The sequence below is a fragment of the Puntigrus tetrazona genome, chromosome 4 (genome assembly GCF_018831695.1).
Source record: "Puntigrus tetrazona isolate hp1 chromosome 4, ASM1883169v1, whole genome shotgun sequence".
Lineage (NCBI taxonomy): Eukaryota > Metazoa > Chordata > Actinopteri > Cypriniformes > Cyprinidae > Puntigrus > Puntigrus tetrazona.
Genome location: NC_056702.1, coordinates 28,062,957 through 28,083,740, shown reverse-complemented (window position 1 = coordinate 28,083,740; position 20,784 = coordinate 28,062,957). Strand labels below are relative to the sequence as shown.

The window sequence follows — 20,784 nt, the reverse complement described above, 5'->3', positions numbered from 1 at the left end:
GTCTTGCTGTGTGTATTGGTGCATCATCATCCTGATACACAGCACCACCTTCGGGATTCAATTTTTGAACCATTGGGTGCACATGGTCCTCCAGAATGGCTCAGTAGTCCTTGGCAATGACGCGCCCATCTAGCACAAATATTGGACCTAGCTAATGCCATGATATTGCAGCCAAACCAGCATTGATGCACCCCCATGCTTCACTCTGGGCATGCAACAGTCTGGGTGGTACGCTGCTTTGGGGCTTCTCACACCGTAACTCTTCTGGATGTGGGAAAGACAGTGAAGGTGGACTCATTAGAGAACAATACATGTTTCACATTTTCCACAGCCCAAGATTTTCACTGCTGGCACCATTAAAACCGACGTTTGGCATTGGCATGAGTGCACCTACAATTTGTCCTCTATTGAACTCTGATATGTCACCCATAATGTTACGTGCATTGCAATATTTTAAGCAAAACCAGGCCACCAGGCTGCTCAAATTTAGCCATGAGTTAGTTTTACTGTCCAAACCCTGTATATATTTATTAATGTTGAAAAACATTGCATAATATTTTTGTGGAATTTTTAATAGAACGTAGTAGAAAGTAGTAAACTTTAGGTTCATAACCTACTTTTTAACTCAACGTTAAAAAAGGCAGTGTTGTCAAACATTCTTAGCCAAGCTCATGTTTAATATGAGGTAAATAACATTTCTGATCATTTCAAATAATTAATTTGAACCATATTAAAGCATCTGAGAAAAAAATATGACCCAAACACAGTAGCACATTTAAACCAGTTTATTGATTTTTTTTCAATCACTCTTGAGTTGGGTTGTTTCATCTCGAGAGTTGTGCTGGTTGTTCTTTGAAATCTCACTTGCTCTCGGTCACAGCCTGAGTGGAGGAGATCACTTTGCCATCCTTCACCTCTTCTACAATGGTGACCACTTGTCTGCGTGTAGTTGAGGTTGTGGATGAGGTTTGTTGCTTGGTTTGAACAGTTCTGAAGATGGTGGAAAACAAAGTTATAGACAACTCATAATTCTAATCTCACAAATCAGGACATAAATGCCTAAAGGTTAATGACTCACCCAGCAGCCTCCCCATCCAGAAGTCTTCTGTACTCTGCAATCTCCATTTCCAGTCTGGTCTTGATGTCCAGAAGCATCTGATACTCTTGCCCTTGACGCTCCAGATCGGCACGAAGCTGCACCAGCTGCTGCTCCAGGCTGGTCACCTGCATTTGGTAACCGTTTAACATGGCGGCGTAGCGGGCCTGTGTGTCTGCCAGAGTGCCTTCAAGCGATGCTTTCTGTTGAGGGGAAATTCATTATTTTAAAGGCTGTCTGATGCATCAAAACAGCAGATTTCAAGATTGACCTGGTCATCTGCTTACCATACTGAGTTGTGATTGTAGCTCGATTTCAAGACCCTGGAGTGTGCGTTTAAGCTCTGTGATTTCTGATCTAGACGTTTGAAGGTTTTCTGTGCTTGCAGCGACTTCTTTGTTGAGGGTTTCGCTCTGTAAGAAACAATAAACATTGGAAGCAGTCAGCTCAGTTGATTTTTGATTTGGTTTTGATTTCTTATGACAAACTTTAACTAATGTGATGTTACCTTAGCCTGGAACCAGGTCTCAAGGTCTCTGCGATTCTTGGCAGCAACTGCCTCGTATTGGTCACGGATTTCAGCCATGACCTTGGTCAGATCTTCCTGTGGTGCCGCATCAACCTCTACATTGACTTGTCCGCTCATCTGGGCGCGTGCTGCCAAGAGTTCCTAAAAATGCAAAAACAAACCACTGAGCATGTTCTTTATCAGGAAGAAAAATGGGTCTATTGAAGACTATCAAACAAGCACCAGCTTACCTCCTCGTGGTTCTTCTTGAGGAAGATCAGCTCTTCTTTTAGACCTTCAATCTGCATCTCCAGATCAGATCTGGACATTGTCAGCTCATCCAGCACCCTCCTCAGACCTGCAATGTCTGCCTCTACAGACTGCCTCATGCCCAGCTCATTCTCATACCTGCATAGAAATCAAACCCTTATTTAAACTTTTAGGCTCATTTGAGATGTTTATAGTCAGCTTTTCTCTTAGTTACATGGACTTACTTGACCCTGAAGTCATCTGCAGCCAGCTTGGCGTTATCAATGCTGAGATAGATGCCTCCATTCACACGTGTGGCATCCTGGATCTTAACAAGACAAGAATATAGACTAATTTAGATATCTCTTGTAAATGTTTTGAGTTTAGTGGTAAAACATGCATAGTGCTGCTTTATTTTCAGCACATTATTCATATAAAGACAAGTTAACACAAATGTACATCAGCAGTTACAAATACTCTTTTTTTCCTGCCACATACTTTGTTCTGCAGGTCACTGATAGTAGCGTAATAGGCGCTGTAGTCACGAGCAGAGGGGGCCGTCTTGCTCTCCAGGAACTGCCGGATCTTCAGCTCAAGTTCAGCATTGGCCTTCTCGAGGGAGCGCACCTTCTCCAGGTAGGAGGCCAGACGGTCGTTGAGGTTTTGCATGGTGGCTTTCTCGTTTGCAGACACATCAACGGCATCAGACAGATTGAAGCCAGCGCCTCCACCAAATCCGCCACCAAAACCAGCACCAGCACCACCTCCGAAGCCGCCACCTCCTCCAGCAGAGAACGAACGGGAAGCAGAGGCACTTGAGATACGTGTTCCACGTCCTCCAGCTCCCCCATGCACGCTTCCTGCATACATGCCATGCCCCCCTCCACTGCCACGGGACATGGATAGGCGGGATCCTCCCATGGATCCTCCAGAGGACCTGTAACTTTGGCTGTATGAAACAGACATGATTGTAGAGGAGGTTTGCTGCTCTGTTCTCTGACTGGAGAGAGTGAGAAGTGAGGAAAAAAATGACCCGTGATCCTTTTATTTGGATAAACGAGGGAGGGAACGATGGATGGGCGTAGTGGGTTATCCAAAGAGGTGGAGTGAGAAACCGCTGCCTCACTCTCTGAAGGCAAACACACACATACACAGCTTTTAGCCAACTGTATGGTTTGAATGTTTGAGATTAAGATCATGTAGTTGGTTTTATAAGTAAGCATTTTGCCATAGTGAAGTTTGATTCTTGGTCTAATAGTTTTTTTTAAATAACTTTTGTGCACTGAAATTCCAAATTTTTATTGTTATGGATATAAAAGTCTGTCTATCTATCTATCTATCTATCTATCTATCTATCTATCTATCTATCTAGCTATCTAGCTATGTACCTATCGATCTATCTATCTATCTATCTATCTAGCTATCTAGCTATGTACCTATCTATCTATCTATCTATGTACCTATCTATCTATCTATCTATCTATCTATCTATCTATCTATCTATCTATCTATCTATCTATCTATCTATCTATCCTCTTGGAATTATAAGGTTCTATCTGATAACTTTTGTCAAAACTTTGGTTAGTTTTTTTGCATATTTTTTATTCTGTGAGAACTTATTAACATTACGTGATAGATTTTATAATGTTATGTACATGTCGGGAGTTGTTATTGAAAAAACAAAAAGGCTCTCTCTGCACAGTTGAATGGAATACAAAAACGTTGAATTGAGAATGCAGATAAGAACCTCAAATTAAAATATATATATATATATATATATATATATATATATATATATATATATATATATATATATATATATATATATATATATATGGAGAGAGAGAGCGATAAAGACAGACTTGAGGCTCAGTTTCTCAATACTACTCGGAATGTAGATTAAAGTTAAAGGTATATAGATATATAATATGCATAGTGTATAGAATTTTAGAATTTATTGAAAATCACTAATTTCAAGATTAACATATTGAACCTGAGGGTAAAACAGTGCTGCAAATACATGAACAAGAAAAGTGAGAGTTTTTGCCCTCAGGGTGCCAATACTGAGACACACCCTGTAAACAAGCAGCAGCAAAGCCACTGTTACTGTGTCTGTTATATATAAAAATATAGAATAGAACATTTCATATCTTTTTTATTATATAATAATCTGTATCATATGTACATATAAAAATATAGAACATGATGTTTAATATCTTATTATTTAAAAAAAAGTAACATGCATTTATTTAACTCTTAAACCTAAGCATTCAAAATCCTAGTTATTTATTCATCTCAAGTGATGCATTTTGTTTGGATTAAATCATTCTTTACACAATGATTGTATATAGTATAAAGACAAGCCTTAGTGTTGTTGTCTTAGAAACAAGATCAAAGTGCAAAAACAAACAAGTAGTACCCTAGAAAAAAAGGGAATGGCTGTTAGCGTAGATTTTAAGACAGTAAATTTTAATTGGCTGATATGAGAACAAGAAAGCTTTTTAATAATTAAACTTGAGCTGATAGCAGTGAGTGTTTTATAGTGAACAAATAAAAGTTGGATACGAAACGCCTAGTACCATATAAAGCTGAGTAGGAGGAGAGAATGTGGTGAACACAATCAAAAGCTTTTTAACTCATTATTTATGCATCAAGCAAGATATTAAATAATAAATTGCTTCATTTAAAGTGCAAGCAATTGGGTCTTGTCTAATTCAGCTGTTTTATGAATCTCTTTTGTAATGAGGGTGAAAGGTGTTGAAATGCATTGCCTAAGTTGGTCTGCATGGCTTTCCACTCCTGAACGTCTGCTCCACCCATCCTGCTTACATTATATCTGCTTAAATGCCACAGATTCATGCTTTCCTGCAGGAGTATTTGTATTTTAAAAAGACTTACTAAGTATTTATGACCAAGGTTCTGAAACATTGATAGTAAAAATGCATTTCTACTTCTACGACTAAATGTGAAATGTGTATGAAAAGACTTGCCTGGGAATAAGTATAAACTTATATTGAACTCGACAGGAAGTTTACCAACAGTTTTTAAGATGTCAAAAAGGGTGGTCCTCTTTCACACCTTTGAGCCGCTTAAGTGTAAATAAAGTACAGGGAAGTGTCAGAGAAAAAGTCAAACATTTGGTGATATATGGTTTTATGGTAGCCCAGCACAATAGCAGCATGACAAATAGAGGAGTGTGACATAAAGTCGAAAGACTAAACTGAGATAAATAGACTCGCTATTAAGAGTAACATAGTAATTATGTGCAAAATAACTCTTCAGTAATTTGTTGTTCCTCTGAATTATTCAAAGCCAGTTATGTGCAGCTGGTAAATAGGGCTTGTCTCTTTGTAGTTGTTCTGTACAATTAAATATTTATGTTAACATAAGTTACTTACAATAATCATAATACGCAGACGAACCACCTGTGAAATTCTGTTCATTCAGTGTCGCATTTGCAAATTGTTGCAGCGATGGTAATATATTGCACTTTGTGGATTTAGTTAATGCAATGAAATATTAAGAATCTACTTGTAGTGCATTCATTAAATAATATGACTCGCACGGAGTTAAGCAACAACAAAATAAGTTTATAGTTTAGTATCTCCATGTGTCTCACCGTTTGCTTTTCTTTATTCCTCTGAACAAAAGCATATATTTTGAATGCGTTTCAATCAATGTGTCTTTCTTTGGCTTCTCTTTAGATTTGCATTGCAGCGCTATTGTGCCGAGCCTTTTTAGTGAATGTGACCCTTTGTGGGTCTGAACCAGGTAAGCATTTGAGGACAGTGGGTGTGTCGGATCTGTACAAAGCACAGGTTAGGCAACATCTACAGACTAACAAGGGGACAGATTCCTTCATTTGTTTCCCTCAGGGTTTGACAAGTATACGCAAGCATGAGGGAAACTGTGTTAGCAGTGTCCTCAACCCTCCTGTCAATCACTCCTGGTTCTTTTCAAAACTTCACAAGTGATCTTGAGCAATTTTTCTTTGTTCTTCTTATGCTTGCAATAACATGAAGAAGGGTAATTTAGTTTTATGAAAACAAATGTTTGGTTGAAATTGCGGTTATAATTGCTTATTATTAATGTCAGTTTTATATATATATAGTACATATACAGTATATACAGTTTATATATATATATATATATATATATATATATATATATATATATATATATATATATATATATATATATATATATATATATATATATATATATATATATATATATATATATATATATATATATACATACATACATATATATATATATATATGTATATATATATGTAGATTATTTGACACCCATAACCCCAATTAAATCTGCATGCAAAATGGAATATAGACTGTAAAAAAAATAAATAACACCAAGATTATTGGAGTATATTTTACTAGGAAATACTTTCTGCTTAAAAATGTAATTCAGTGCATTACTACTTAGTTTGCAGAATTTAAAAGTAATTTCTGAGTGAAATTCGTTTCTTCATGATTTTTAGTATGTCCAAAAAGGCCAAAAGGTTATTTAAAATGTAAAAGATTTTTTACTGAATTATATATTTATCTTAAAATCTATCCTAAAATCCTTGTTGAAATGTTTGTCTCAGTATTATTTGTCTAGTATTTCAGTGTGTCTTAACTGAAGACAGATTTCAGGAATGTGCAAACAAAGGCTAGTACAGGCCCGTCACGTACTCATCTGCTTGCTCTCAACCAATAAACGTCTTCACTTTTCACCTGATCGCACTAGGAGTTTCAAAGAGTCAGTTGTTCTTATGCGGTTTTCAGAGATTTATGGCATCGCTGAATAGGAAATGCTATGCTGTCAAGAGCTTCATTAACACCCGCGCTTGCAAGAAACCACCATATCATTAACCAAACAGGAGGTTTGGGTGTGTTGCATTGACAAAAGTGTGCCTTCCAATAACAGTAATCTACAATAAGTCCAGCTCACGTAAAGTTTACAATAACGTGGCAACAAGTGGTCTATTGAGATGTTTTCTATCTTTCCCCATGACGTCTGAGTTTAGAGGAAAAACACTGAATTGCTTGATTTTTGTCTTGAGTTTAAAGAGCTTTTCATCTGTAACCCATTACGTAAGTCTTAAGGCATTGAGAGTACGGGGCGTTTTGAACAGAGGTTTCAGTTTGCCTTCGTTTTATTGGATCACCCAATCCCCACCCCACTCCACCCATTGAAGCTCACATTACTGCAGCGTACGGGTCTAAATCTACAGTTAACCCTCACTGGGTGTATCCTTTTAAAAGGTATTGATATTTTACATAGACTTGGTTACTATAAACATGCAGACTGATAGTGTCCAAGGTTGTGAACCTGTGCTGGTGCAAACAGGGTTAAATTGCGATTCACACACAAATTACCTCATTTATTGTGGTATTAAACGATTAGTTTACCCGTTACCGGATTTGAAAATAACCTAGAGCCAATATTTGGTTTGTTTAAGATTATACAAGTAGTTAAATAGTACTATATTGGTATCTTAAATGTACCTGAACTGGCAATAATGGCATTACAATAACATAACTGTAGTACTACTAATATTAATAGCATGCCTACACAATAATTAAAGAGTTCAATTGTGGTAAATAGAATACAATACAGAATGCGTAAGCGTTACTTATACAAAAAAAAAAACATAAAAACACCCGTGAGAACCTGTCCATGGCATTCATTTATAAAGTGATTCTTTTATCCTGCAGAACATTGTGAGTCATAACTGAGTCACTTGTTTACTGTACTAGGATTATAAGAAAGTGTCTGTTTTTATGCGGGGGGATCTTTGTGAATCTCTGCACGTTCCAGGTTTCTGCCGAACCATGCAGTAGACAGAACTGAAAATTCATTTTATGTTTTATGCTTGCTGTTAAAGTGGTCTGTGAAGCTCAGGACTGGGTGTGTCCGACTGATTCAAAGCGCCGGTTGGGTAATATCCAGAGACTAGGGGACAGATTCTTTCGTTCTTTCTCCCTCAGGGTTTGGCAAGTAAACACAAGCATGACAGCAGAAAAACTGCTATTGGTGACCTCCGCCCTTCCATCAATCACTCGCCAGGTTTATTCACACACTGTGCTGTCAGATATTCTTGAGAAATGTTTTTTTGCGGTTGAATTAAAGCTTATGGTTTCATATCTACAACTCTGCTTTCCAGATGTGGTGAATGAAGCCACGGGCTGTTTTCTGCAATTACCATTTTTGCCATTTCTGTTTCTTACTGACACGAAAAACATCCAAGGAACCTTTTTACTGCAGAAACGGTTTGGGTTCTTCGGATTAAATAGTTCTTTACCGAAATGCAAAAGGCCCCATTTTGAACGTATTTTTAAGAGAGCAAAAACTGTTTTCCCATGCTGACGTCTCTAGGCCGTGACTCACTACAAGACTAAAATCATCCAAAAGTGGTGCACGTTCGTGACTTGCTCCCCGGATTAGTCTGATATCCTAAAATATACTTGAGTAATATTCTTAGAGCTTGTCTCAGCTTGTCTGTAGGAGTTAGTTGCCCTTTTACGGTCCGTTGCTGGAACCGTTCCGCAAGTGCAGTCCAACAGAGGAATGTAAGCCAATATCTCACACATGTGTCCAATATTTTTCACCATAAACCATTCAGCTGCGCACTGCTGTTGGGCTTCCAGTTAATTAGAATGAACTGTGGAATATAAGATGTGACTTTTCCACTGCTGTTGCCAGGGAGGGAAAGGAACTGTTGCTTATATTTTCCAAACATTAACTTATTTTTATTGTGTAACTGTGAATTTTGTGAATAACGTGTGAGTTTGCAGACAAACGTTGTTGTGATTGTCTGTTGCCAATAAAAAATGAATGCTGTATGTACGATAACCCCAGTAAGTGTTTGAATATTTGAAAATGTAGAAGCACTTTGTAATGTTTTTTTTAAAGAAATCTCTTGTGTTCACCAAGGCTGCAATCATTTAATCAATATAGTAAAAATACAGTAAAAAACGTTTTTATTGCATTTTATATTATAAAATGTAATCTATTCCTCAATCAATCATGCTCATTTGGTGCTCAAGAAACATTTTTTTATTAATATCAATATACAAAATCAATGCAGTTGAGTTGCTTCGTATTATTGCAGAAACCTTTCTGAAAAAATATACAGAAATAGAAATATTTATAAAAGGTATATGTCTTTACTGCCACTTTATGATGGATTTAATGCAACCTTGCTGATTAATAGTATTGAGTTTAAAAAAAATCTTACTAACCCCAAACATTTATATGCATTATGACTATATGCAAATATATTTTGTGCGCCCTGTAACATTCGTGGTTTTTATTCCCATCAGGGGTGGTTTAAAAGAAGCCTCATGACTATTGCCCTATAAGGTGCTGTAGTTATCTCGGAGTTGCAGGAACCTGCCCTTACAGTTAACATGAAGAGCCAAAGGCAGACAGCTCTGTGAACCATAAGAATGTGCAAACAAAGGCTTAGTAAAATAGACATTAAACCAAAAAGGAATGTTTGACCCTCTATAACATGCATATTACCCTCTAATGCATGCACATTATGTTAAAATAAATTACAATGTGCATTTTTATAAACAAAATATGAATAGAATACTTTGCTGATGTAAGAATTTAAAAAACTAAAACATAATGCCAGAATCTAAGAAAATTGGCTTTTTTCATTTTTCTTAAAGTTGTATAATACTCAGAAGGTACCCTTGGTTTGTTACCCTGAAGCAACATCATGAATGGAGTATGTGGAATGGAGTAGGTTGTGTGTGTGAGTAAATACATTACGGTGATTTGAATATAAGGGAATATATGCATATAATATATAACACTTGTTCAGACAGAACCCTGCAAAAACAGCTTCTCTTAACTAAATGAGACCCCGCAAGCTCCAGTACAAACAAAGGAGGTTATGTTGGGGCTCATTTTAGTCTTTGGTGCATATCTTGAAATAATTCCCTCATCACTGACTTGAAGTATGTTGCAGATGCTTTATTGCACAATTTTGCCAATGAAATCTGTTCTCCAGCTGGCTCGCATTTGAGAAGCTGTAACCCCAGCTTGAGAGTCAGCTCAGCTTGTGCTTTCTTACAGAAGATCAGTGATACGTTCCTGCTGAATCAAAATTGAATGGATTTAACACCATTTCCAGTTTTGATGTTATTTTCATCACCGTTACACTTAAAAATTAAGCTTCCGCATTGAGGGTTTCATGTAGAACTTTTTACATCTATGGAACCTTTCCATTCCAAAAAAACTAGAATTTGTGCACGTCAAGCCTTTTCCCCAGACTTTATCTCTCCACTCACCAATTATATTTAATACTCTATAGCTCTGTTCCCCTTCAGTTGGCTGTTTGTGACAGTATTAACACATGCAGTTTCTTTAGCAAACAATGTGTTGTTTCTTTCAGATAATCCTACAAATAACTAGCATCTCATTTGTAAAACAAATGCTGGTACAACTGGGAGTGTTGCCACGGGCTAGATCACCCATCCAGAAACATGTGCAACAGCATTTCTAGCCACAACAAACATGAAGATATCAATTTGTGGTCTGAGAGATTATCTGTTTAATTAAGACTGCACCATCTAAGCAGTTTGTCTGAAAGGAATAGATTGCTCCAAAATATGAATGGATTAGTTTCATCGGAACAGATTTTTGAGAAATTGAGTGTTCTGTTATCTGCTCACCAGTAGATCCCCTGCCGTTAAAAACATCACAAATAAAGCACAAGTACCACCAATCCATTCCATCAATTAACCATTAATTAATCTTGGTTTGTAAGAAATAAATAAATCAAGGCATTTTAATTTTAACTTAACTTTAAACTGTTGCTTCTGGCCAAAATACTATACCAAGTCTATGTGTGCATCCTCATTTCCTTTCTTCGCATCTTAGCTCCACCCCCTTAGGACACGACGGAAGGATGCAAGGAAAAGGCAATGTCCACTAATAGCGTCACTTCAAAGCATCATTGGCTGAGCTAAAGGGATCAGCCCATATGTTGTTAAATGTGTTATTTAAAGCATTTATAATATATATTAGTGAAGTAAGATGCCATGTTCATATATATGGCATGTATGAATTAAAATGCTAATGCAACAATTGAAATATAAATGTAAATTTTTATGACAGATGTGAAGGGAGAGGAGAATGTATGTCACGTTTACTTGATAAAACACTTCCGGGTCACAAGATGTAGGAAGGTGGAGCGACGAAACGTTAATGAATATTGAGAAGCACCGCATTTTCTTTGGTAAAAAGGTCACATCAAAATCCACCAACAAGTTTGTTTTGAATTGGTTTTGCTTGTAAACCGTGCTTGATTTGTACATATTTCTCTCCTGATTCAGACTGAAGCAACGGTTTGAAGTTAAAAATGTCTTGATGTATAAAACAGCTTGACGGACTGGAGTCACTTGTGGATTTTATAATGATATTTTTATTTTCATCGGCTGTTTGGACTCTCGTTCTGACGGCACCCATTCACTGCAGGGAATCCATCGGTGAGCAAGTGATGCTAAATTAATCCAAATCTGTTTGGATAAATATACAAATTAGTCCACATCTAGGATGGCATAAGAGTAAAAGAAAATCAGCAATTTTTCATTAGTCAGTGAAAATGTTTTTAACGTCAGATCCTTCTGACTCCAATACAATAGTCTTCAGTGTTTCTGAAATGATCGCTTTGCCTGATGAATGGAGATAACTGAGTGATCCTGTGATCTTTCTTATCTTTGTTAAACAACTGTCATTGATTTGTTAATGAGGCAAAAACTCCAGTTGCGACCTTTACATGCCAAATTCATAACACTAGATGTTTTCTATTTGGTTAACACAACTAAGCCCCATATATTCAGATGTTATCCCAAATCTGAGTCACCATCCCTCTGAAGACAGGATCATAAAAAATAATCAGCACTCTGAAGTTGCTGACAGTTTAGTAATTTATATTCATTTAAAATTCATAGGCGCAGTTAATCTGTCAACATTGCAGATTAACTGCAACGTTGACAGATTATTCCGCGTTTTACCGATATATTCGGTGTTACCGTTTATTCCATAACTCTTGGAATAAACGGTAACACCAGGGCATAAATTAAAAACAGTACCTGATTTTACTAAGTTCAACCTCTTTGTTGACCCTGGAACAACATTGTGATTAATCAATCAGAATTGAAGAACCAGTTAAAAGTTTTTGTAAGTTAAGATAAGTTTTAAGTTCAGGATTTCAATTAGTGTTTGGTGCTTGCACATCAGTGTCATTCATCTATCATTTCCTTTGATTTTAGGCTTTACTCGTAGATGTAGGTGTAGAGATATGGTCAAGACTAAATATTTGGATTAAAATGATGTTCCACATCGAACTCGTGCGTACATGGTAGAAAGTGGGAGTCTGAGTAGATCTTAATAGAGATTCGTACACAGATCTCCACAATAGAGGGCTACCATGCAGATGTTGTCTCGCTGTGTAAATAACCACACTCTCATTGAAACCCGCGAGCAAACACGCTCGCATCCGCTCCGACCAGTTCTACCCGTTACATGCTGTCCATTCATTTACCTTCCTTGCATTTCCCGGAGAAGGTGTCAAACGCGTACTTTACTCACAAAACATACCAACTTTTTGTCACTCGCCGAAAAAGAAAAGAAAGAATGTGCCATCCTCTGACTACACCTGCAATCATATTGTCATGGAGAAGAAAAAATAAACATTTTAAACATTTTTTTTTATTTTTGCAGGCTTCATCTCATTAAACTGTGTGGTTTGTTTTCATAAGGGTAAGTTTCTTCATTGCGGTGCTTTTAGCATGCATTGTATGCTCTCTCAAAGGGATAAAACTTCTCAAAACTTTGCAGAGATACTTTCCTAATGTTTCACCTTTTTGTCCACACCATGAAAGTCAATGGCGTCAGCAATGGAACTGGACATTCACTCATAAATATCCTCAAAATGCATATCACTTCAGCTACTCGCACAAAGAAAGCGCTTATACAACTAAAAAGAGTCCTGCTGCAAAGTTGCTTACGTGAGCTGTGTTACGTTATATGCATTACTTATAGGCAGCTCTTTTTAAAGCTGTTGTACTGGATGCATGAAGCACTACAGAGCTGAAAGTTGACGACGTCATAGAGAGTGCTTACACAATATTCGTTAAATATCATTTCAGCTAATGCATGTGCTAGTTTAAGACCAAGCCCTGTTAGTGTAAACATTGTCCAACATAAGAGTATGATAAATGAATTCATTAAGTCAAACCAGGTCATTTTATTTGCATAGTGCTTTTCACAATCCATGTTGGTTCAAAGCATCTTTAACAAGCCTTAATGTCTTTAAAACCTCAGTAAACAAGCCAAAACTGACTGTGGCAGGAAAAAACACTCCTGGCAAAAAAACTAAAACATACTCACATTTATTACGTTTGGCAGTCTGAGTGATTTTAAATGATTTAGCTCAACATGTGAATGCAGTGCCAAAGCAGTTTTTTTTTTTGATTTGCAAATGTCACTTTTATTTTTGTTCGCTACGAACCAGACTGTAACTGTTTATATTAACTAGAAAGTGTCTTCTGTATCAGGGCTTTGACATGGCCATTGTGGGGCATTAACCTTTTGGGCTTGGAGCCGTTCCAATGAAAACCTGGCCTTGTTTTTTTAAGGCCATTTTCCTAATGGGCGTATTCTTTAGCAGTCGAAAACTTGAGCAACATTTTCCAGCATCCGCTCCTGTATTTTTACAAGATTTCCTGCCCATTTCTGGTGAAAACGGCTCAGTGGCATAAAGACTGTTGCCTCAAAATCTAATCTCCACTTTTGACCGTGAAAAAGATTTTGTACAAATCCAAACATAGGCTAATGTAGTGTAATATTTGTGTGTGTGTAACTCACTAACAAATGCTTGGCCTCTTTTACAAGTGCCCTTGTTCAGACAGAGAGGCAGGCCTTTCGAGGGAGTGTCTGATTTTATACAGCTGATTGCTGATTATTGCCCCAGTGGGTGCCGCTGCTTCGTCTACGCCAGTATTTCTCAATCCTGCTTCTTTTTTCATGCCACTCTTATCTAAGTCCTGATTCACCTCATTAGTTCATTAGCTATGCGCTCCGTGATCTGAACTGGGTGTGTCTGATTATTGACGGAATTGAGAAACACCGATCAAATGATTAGAACAGCGTTGCACTCCCATGATTAATTTGTTTAACCCCAATAACACGATACAACGCATTATTCAAGAATATGGGTAAAAAGGTTTACTATTTGGCTGATTTCGGCTATCCACTGGCAAATCAAAGACCACCATAAATAGATCTGCAGATGGAAATGCAGTAAAGTGAATGCAGTCATTCAACAATTCAATACTCCATGCGTGGAAAACATGTAAGCACAGTCTTGTGACTTTATCGTGCTGTGTCCCTTGAGCAAAGAACTCCATCTAGCGGCTAAGGCAAATAAGCCATTTATCCCTTGACCAAAAATGCCTATTTTTCTTTTGACTGTTTTTCACATGAAGAGGAAGTGCAGGTATTTGCCGGCTCGTTTAATTCTACTGATTGTTTTAATTCAGTCTGGTGTATTTTATAGGGTTTATTTTATGTACGCCTGCAGTAAACCGATTTTTTGGCAAGAGAAGAGTGGCAAGGCTCATCCACTTCTTATGAACAAAAGTATTTGTACGTTGGCCTGTCCAAACACACGAACAGTTATTGCAGGCTGCCATCTACCGTCTGAAAATGCTGAACAAGGACGTTTTGAATCAGTGCATTACCTCCCCCTGCTGCTTTCACGCTGTGCTTTTTTTTCTCTATTTATTGAACTGATTGCATTTTAGCGCCAATCGGTAGATACTGTAACTACAGCACCGTTTTCTTCATGTACGCCGTTCAGCTGTGTCTTCTGTGAGGCATACTGAGGTAAAAAAGAGTGTTTTTATGTTTAAAATACTATTAGTTAGGCAGCATTGCACAACGTTTTCACCATTATGACTGTTTAATACTTCTACAAACAGTTCAAAAAGCCAAAACAATATTATTTGATTAAGGGACCGCAGCGTGTCTCATATCAACTAGTCAGAATGAGTCAGCCCGTGCTAATATTCTAATATTATTAGATGATTATTAGATAAACGTCTAATAAATATGCCGTTAGAATCGCTTGAATGAACAATTCAATGACTCACTTTTTAAACGCTCACTACTGACACCTACTGGCATTGTATATGTGTGTGTGTGTGTGTGTGTGTGTGTGTGTCTATATATATATATATATATATATATATATATATATATATATATATATATATATATATATATATATATATATATATATATATATATGAATCTTATAATCTTATATTATTTAATTATATTTTTCAGTTTAAATTGGAACTGAAAGTATTAATAATATTGTGCAAAAAAATTATGTGTGTGTATTTGTGTATGTATATGTATATGTATACATATGTATAAATATATATAAATGTATATATATATATATATATATATATATATATATATATATATATATATATATATATATATATATATATATATATATATATATATATATATATATGTATATATATGTGTGTATATATATATATATATATATATATATATATAAACATGTATATGTGTGTGTGTATATATATATATATATATATATATATATATATATATACATACACATATATGTGTGTATATGTATATGTATATATATATATATATATATATTATATATATATATATATATATATATATATATATATATATATATATATATATACATACACATATATGTAAATATATATATATATATATATATATATATATATATATATATATATATATATATATATATATATATATATATATATGTATTTGAGTTCCTCAGATTTTATAAGATATATATAGTTGAATAATCATGAGCACCGTTTTTGTGTTACGTGATTGCTGTTCGGCTGTCTAATTGTTTCAGCAGGACATCATACTTCACTCTAATAATATCCATATTTGACCTAACAATGCCGAAATATTTCCCGTTAGACGGCAGGAGAAGTCTTGCGTTTGGGTGACGTCATGCTCTCAGTTAGAGGCAGGGGCGGGGCTAAACGGAGCTGTTTTCAAGCGCTCCAGAGCCAGGGTCGCCATTTTGTAAGCTCGGCAAACGCTATCGAAGCACCGAGTGAGAAGAAATCCCCTCAATAATCAGGCCAGATTACCAAGAAACCAAAACCGCGAGACCACCCGTTGTCGTCCGAAAGGAAAGGGAATCTTATCGTATGTCCGCTATCCAGAACCTCCAAACTTTTGGTAAGACTCGAGATCTCTAAAAAACGGTAGTGTTTTATTGTGTGGGGGGGAAGGGCGACTAAAACCGTAGTGTTTTTTACCGAGAAAATATAATGATGCCTCTTTAGAAACACGATTTAGTTACCTCAAACCCGTTTACGGAATATTTAAAAGTGGTGGCGTATTTAAAAGGCCGTTTTTGTCGTCGAAAATTGCTGACAGAGAAACGGCAACTAGGCCTCAGTTTTTATTCTCGTTTTGTTCGCTCCAAGTATCGATAATTCACCCGATTAAAACACCGTATACGTCCTTTTAAAGTAGATCATCAGATGGCTACCGTCGAATCTATCTAGAAAGAAATCGAGGTTTTGATCCATCCCGACGTCCGATATAACCCATTTTGATCGCCAACTTGTTTTTCTGGACGAAATACAAAATGGAAGACGCCAGTGGATGACGGCTTATTTTTAGACTTAACGTTAGCGCGATCTCCGAGAAACATCTCGGGTCTTCTACATTCGGATCGATGTCGAGGCGGGCGGCAGCTCACCCGCAAAACGCAAACCGTTGTTTTATGTGAAAATAGCTCACGCCTTTTGAGATATTGAACGGGTCCGGTACACGAACGGTTAATGAACAGCCAGATCAGACCTGAACTCTACACTGTCGTTAACGGAGATGGTTTGCTTTGTTCCAACACGTTCATTTGAGGCGCCCTCAGAAGCAGATTTTACACCCTGAAATGTTTGAGGTGATAGAATCAATTGGGTTAGTTGTCCTTAATTCATAAAGTACATTAGGTGACCTAGTTGAAAGATTAACTCCGTTTCAAGCAAAGCAGGAAATCTGATGCCGCAAACGTCGCTAATGCTGTTTATCTTTTCAAAGACCCCTTTGCTGATGCAACTAAGGGTGATGATCGGCTCCCAGCTGGGACTGAGGACTACATCCACATAAGAATTCAACAGCGGAACGGGCGGAAGACTCTGACCACGGTTCAGGGCATAGCCGATGACTATGATAAAAAGAAGCTAGTCAAGGCCTTCAAGAAGGTTGTCGTTTAAGTCGCTTAACGCACGTTTCATTGGTTTATAGTTACGTGGGTGGAGCGTTTTTAACATTCCCTGTGTTTGCGTCTTCAGAAATTCGCCTGCAATGGGACTGTGATCGAGCACCCTGAGTATGGTGAAGTAATTCAGCTGCAAGGTGATCAGCGCAAGAACATTTGCCAGTTTCTCACTGATGTGAGTATGGACTTGATGGCTTTTGGCAGATAACCCCGACGGCCTTTAAATGGTTTAATTGACCCGTTTCCTTTTATTCCGCAGATTGAACTGGCCAAAGAGGAGCAGCTCAAAGTCCACGGGTTCTAGAAGCTGATGTGAACTGACCCCTTCCCTCCCCCCGACTCTTAACCCGACTTACCCTGTTGTTGTGCTGCTGTTCCCCCCCAGCAGCCCCCCCTCCCTCAAGGAAAAAAGCTGAAAATGATTACCTCTGATTTGAGACTTTTTAGTATGGCACCCTTATCAAAACGACCAGTCCTGTTCAAGCATGGACAGACGGCAAGGCAAATTATGCGGGATAAATGATTTTTTTTGTTCCTTGTCCCCTCCTTTAGTCCTTTTTTATTTTTTTAGTTCATCTTGTGCTGCTCTCGAGCACAAATTCCATGTAACTTTTTCTCTTTGTTTTGTACAAGGTGTTTCAATAAAACCTTCAGATGCCACGTTTTGCACAATCCTTAAGTTGATGGGCGGGCTGTGGATGGGGCAGTTTGTGTATTGATTTCTTGGTTCATATTTAAATATCACCATAAAGATTCTGCATTTTAATTTCTGATGAGGGCCGGCCTGCTTCAGGGTTACATTGGTGTGCCGTTTGTGCACAAAGCACGGCAGCCCCATCTTGTCTCATTATGCATCTCTAACTGCCTTTTTTACCCTTGTTTTTCACAATATGCATAATTTCAATTTTCTAAACTTGTAATACCATATTTTGTTTTTTGGTCTGGAATAAACAATATCCCATACGTTTGATGTTTTAATTTCTTAAATGGGAAATATTTTCAACGCAGTGCTTGCTTTGGTTGTAATATCAAGTTAATAACATGAAGCAGTTGGTGTGGTTGTGCGTGAAAACGTTCTGATCTTGCCTGTGGATGGTCGTTTTATCAATGCTTTAGACTGACTTGAGTCTAGTATAATTTTAGTTTAAATCCGATGAGTGCGTATTGCAAAGAAAACCTTGAAGAACAGAGTCAGATTTGCAAAAGTCATAACATGAAGAACAAGTGAGACGTCGGTAAGCCTGCCAAAAGATTAAATTTAACAGTGTGTTTATATTAGAATCTGAGAATATGCATTGTGCTATTTTTGGTTTTGTGATCCTGCCTTTTATTTTCGTTTAAGCTACAGAGCCAACGTACAAACAAAACCGAAAAGAATAGATATTTTAAAAACACATTAATCTCTTATTTCAGAACAAAGTCGGGTAGTTTTTAACTGACTTGAGAGAAATACTCATCTTAAATCATCTAAGCTTAGATAACCAGTTTAAATCCATGTACAAGGCTTGTCTTAATGGATAACCGTCTTGTTCACTCCCCACTAACAGATATAATGGGAAAATGCCATCACCACCATTTGTAAGCTTAAAATGTTAACGGCTGTTCTATCTTCTGCACAGCAGAGGGCATACCGGTAGCAATTATTACTCTGTTGACATTCAAGTATTTTGAATCTCAAATTGTATAACACGTTGATGCCTTTCAAATATATACATTTTGATGAATACATTGGCAGCCCAGCAAGACTTCGAAGGTTTAAAACAAGTAGGCTAAATGCGCCAGTCATATTTGTGTGGCTGGTTGTTTTTGTACTTGCTGTCACAGACAAGTCGTGCAAGTCTAAAAATGAGTGAAAGTGATAGTAATGTTCTATTTCTATAAGTAAATGACTAATAAACCGATCCTAAGGGAATCTCAGTCACGCTGCCTTGATGGTGGTGTTTAAATACCACATGTCGTTCTTGGCAGATTCGACTGGAGCACTCAGACTAATGACTAAGAGTTAACTGCACGTTACAGCTGTAAAACCAAAGTAAATCACGCTCAGTACCCACAGATCCATCCATCCATCCATCCGTTTTCCAAACCGTGAGTCATTGGGATGCTGGAGCCTATCCCAGTGTTTTAGGCCGAATTAAGGCAGAGAAACACCCCGGATGAATGGACATCCAGTATATCACAGTTACCCATAGAATCAACTAAGTATTGTGGAGCTCCAAAAAAAACTGATAATGCCGATGCAGTTGTTAGCTATGTATAGTCAAGATATTAGGTTAATAAGAGTGTATTTATTTAACGGTTAATTTAAGGTCTTGACAGGCATTGTAAACCCTTAATTTGCATGGTTAGTATTTATTAGTATTAGTAATACTTCAAGAAACTTTGTGGCACAATGTTTTTTTTACATTAAGTTGTGAACTATAAGGTGTCCTTATTTCAAGTCACAGGCCAGATAAATATAAATAAAAAAGATTTATTTTACTAACAAAATATTTTAACGCGCTGTGCGAAGGAAGGTTTAGCAATCAAGGTTATTGATGGAAAATCAACTAGGATATTGACCTGGCAACTAAAAGCAATCAGCTAGTTCAGTCCATTGCCTGGGTTTTAATGGAACTGCTATAAAAACCCGCCGTGAATCGCCAAATCATTATAAGCATTTTATTTAATTAAACAGCAAATTGGTCTATAATTAATTCTATGTGTCTGCATGTAATCAAAAACATTTATGTATGCTTGCATTGTGCTAAAAATGCGCTAGCCTGAGGAGCTGGACTTCCTCAGCAGATTCTCGGTTCCCAAGGTTTGCCATCAATGTAAACATCAGGGAGTTTTTCCTTGCCATCGTCGCCTTCGGCTTAATCAGCGGGAGTATACGGGACTATTTGTATATCACTGCTTTGGATATGCTCTGTGAAAACAATGAATTAGATTACTTGTTATTCACAACAATATAGGCTCTATCCCAGTTCAAGTGCAAAGCAGATGCATTTTAGTCAGTATTAAACTCATAAGAATGGAAACTGGATAAAAGGGATTTCCAATTTATCTGGACTCCATTGATCCACTCAGGCATAAATCATGTGGGTGTTCTTAAATATAACTTAAAAAAGCTTAGTCTAAGCACTTATCACATATTATTGAAATATTTGTCTGACTTTTAATGTGACGGATCGCCCATAAAACCTATTGACCATTCACGAAAAATTAAACGGAAAGTTAAAAAAGTTAACGTTAAAACGGCACAAAACTGAGTTAGTGGCATCATGTCCTCTGTAGCAGATCGATGGGTTTTTGTAGCAAAAAAATATTTCTAGTTAAAAATATAACGTAAATAACTGACTTCCGGTTATTTGCCCGCGAGTTCCGGCTTCTTGGCTGACATCTGAGTCGACTTACGACGTGTGACTTTAAGTGGCGTCATGTTTAAATAGGAATAGTTTTGTTAGAAAACCCCATCGATCTGCTTCAGAGGACGTGAGATAACCCCCCGAAGGCGTGTAGGATACTTTTATGTCGCAGTACTTGCGGATCTATCCCATTTACGGAGCTTCAAAATAATGGCCGCTATCC

The 20,784-nt window shown here is 37.1% G+C and overlaps 2 protein-coding genes across 2 annotated transcripts; one reads left to right on the top strand and one right to left on the bottom strand.

The window, feature by feature from the left end:
* Nucleotides 1-770: 770 nt before the first annotated feature.
* On the bottom strand, nucleotides 771-2,882 carry krt91 (keratin 91). Its single transcript, XM_043236671.1, has 7 exons — nucleotides 2,352-2,882; nucleotides 2,099-2,181; nucleotides 1,856-2,012; nucleotides 1,605-1,766; nucleotides 1,384-1,509; nucleotides 1,079-1,299; nucleotides 771-990 (listed from the first exon to the last, which is right to left on the bottom strand). Exons 1-7 carry the CDS (start codon nucleotides 2,817-2,819, stop codon nucleotides 861-863), a joined length of 1,347 nt encoding a protein of 448 aa, XP_043092606.1. The 5' UTR covers nucleotides 2,820-2,882; the 3' UTR covers nucleotides 771-860.
* Nucleotides 2,883-15,989: 13,107 nt separating this feature from the next.
* eif1 (eukaryotic translation initiation factor 1) lies at nucleotides 15,990-18,174 on the top strand. The gene is made up of 4 exons (XM_043237797.1): nucleotides 15,990-16,163; nucleotides 17,031-17,194; nucleotides 17,285-17,386; nucleotides 17,471-18,174. The coding sequence occupies exons 1-4, from the start codon at nucleotides 16,133-16,135 to the stop codon at nucleotides 17,513-17,515; spliced, it is 342 nt and encodes a 113-aa protein (XP_043093732.1). The 5' UTR covers nucleotides 15,990-16,132; the 3' UTR covers nucleotides 17,516-18,174.
* The last annotated feature ends 2,610 nt before the right edge of the window (nucleotides 18,175-20,784 follow it).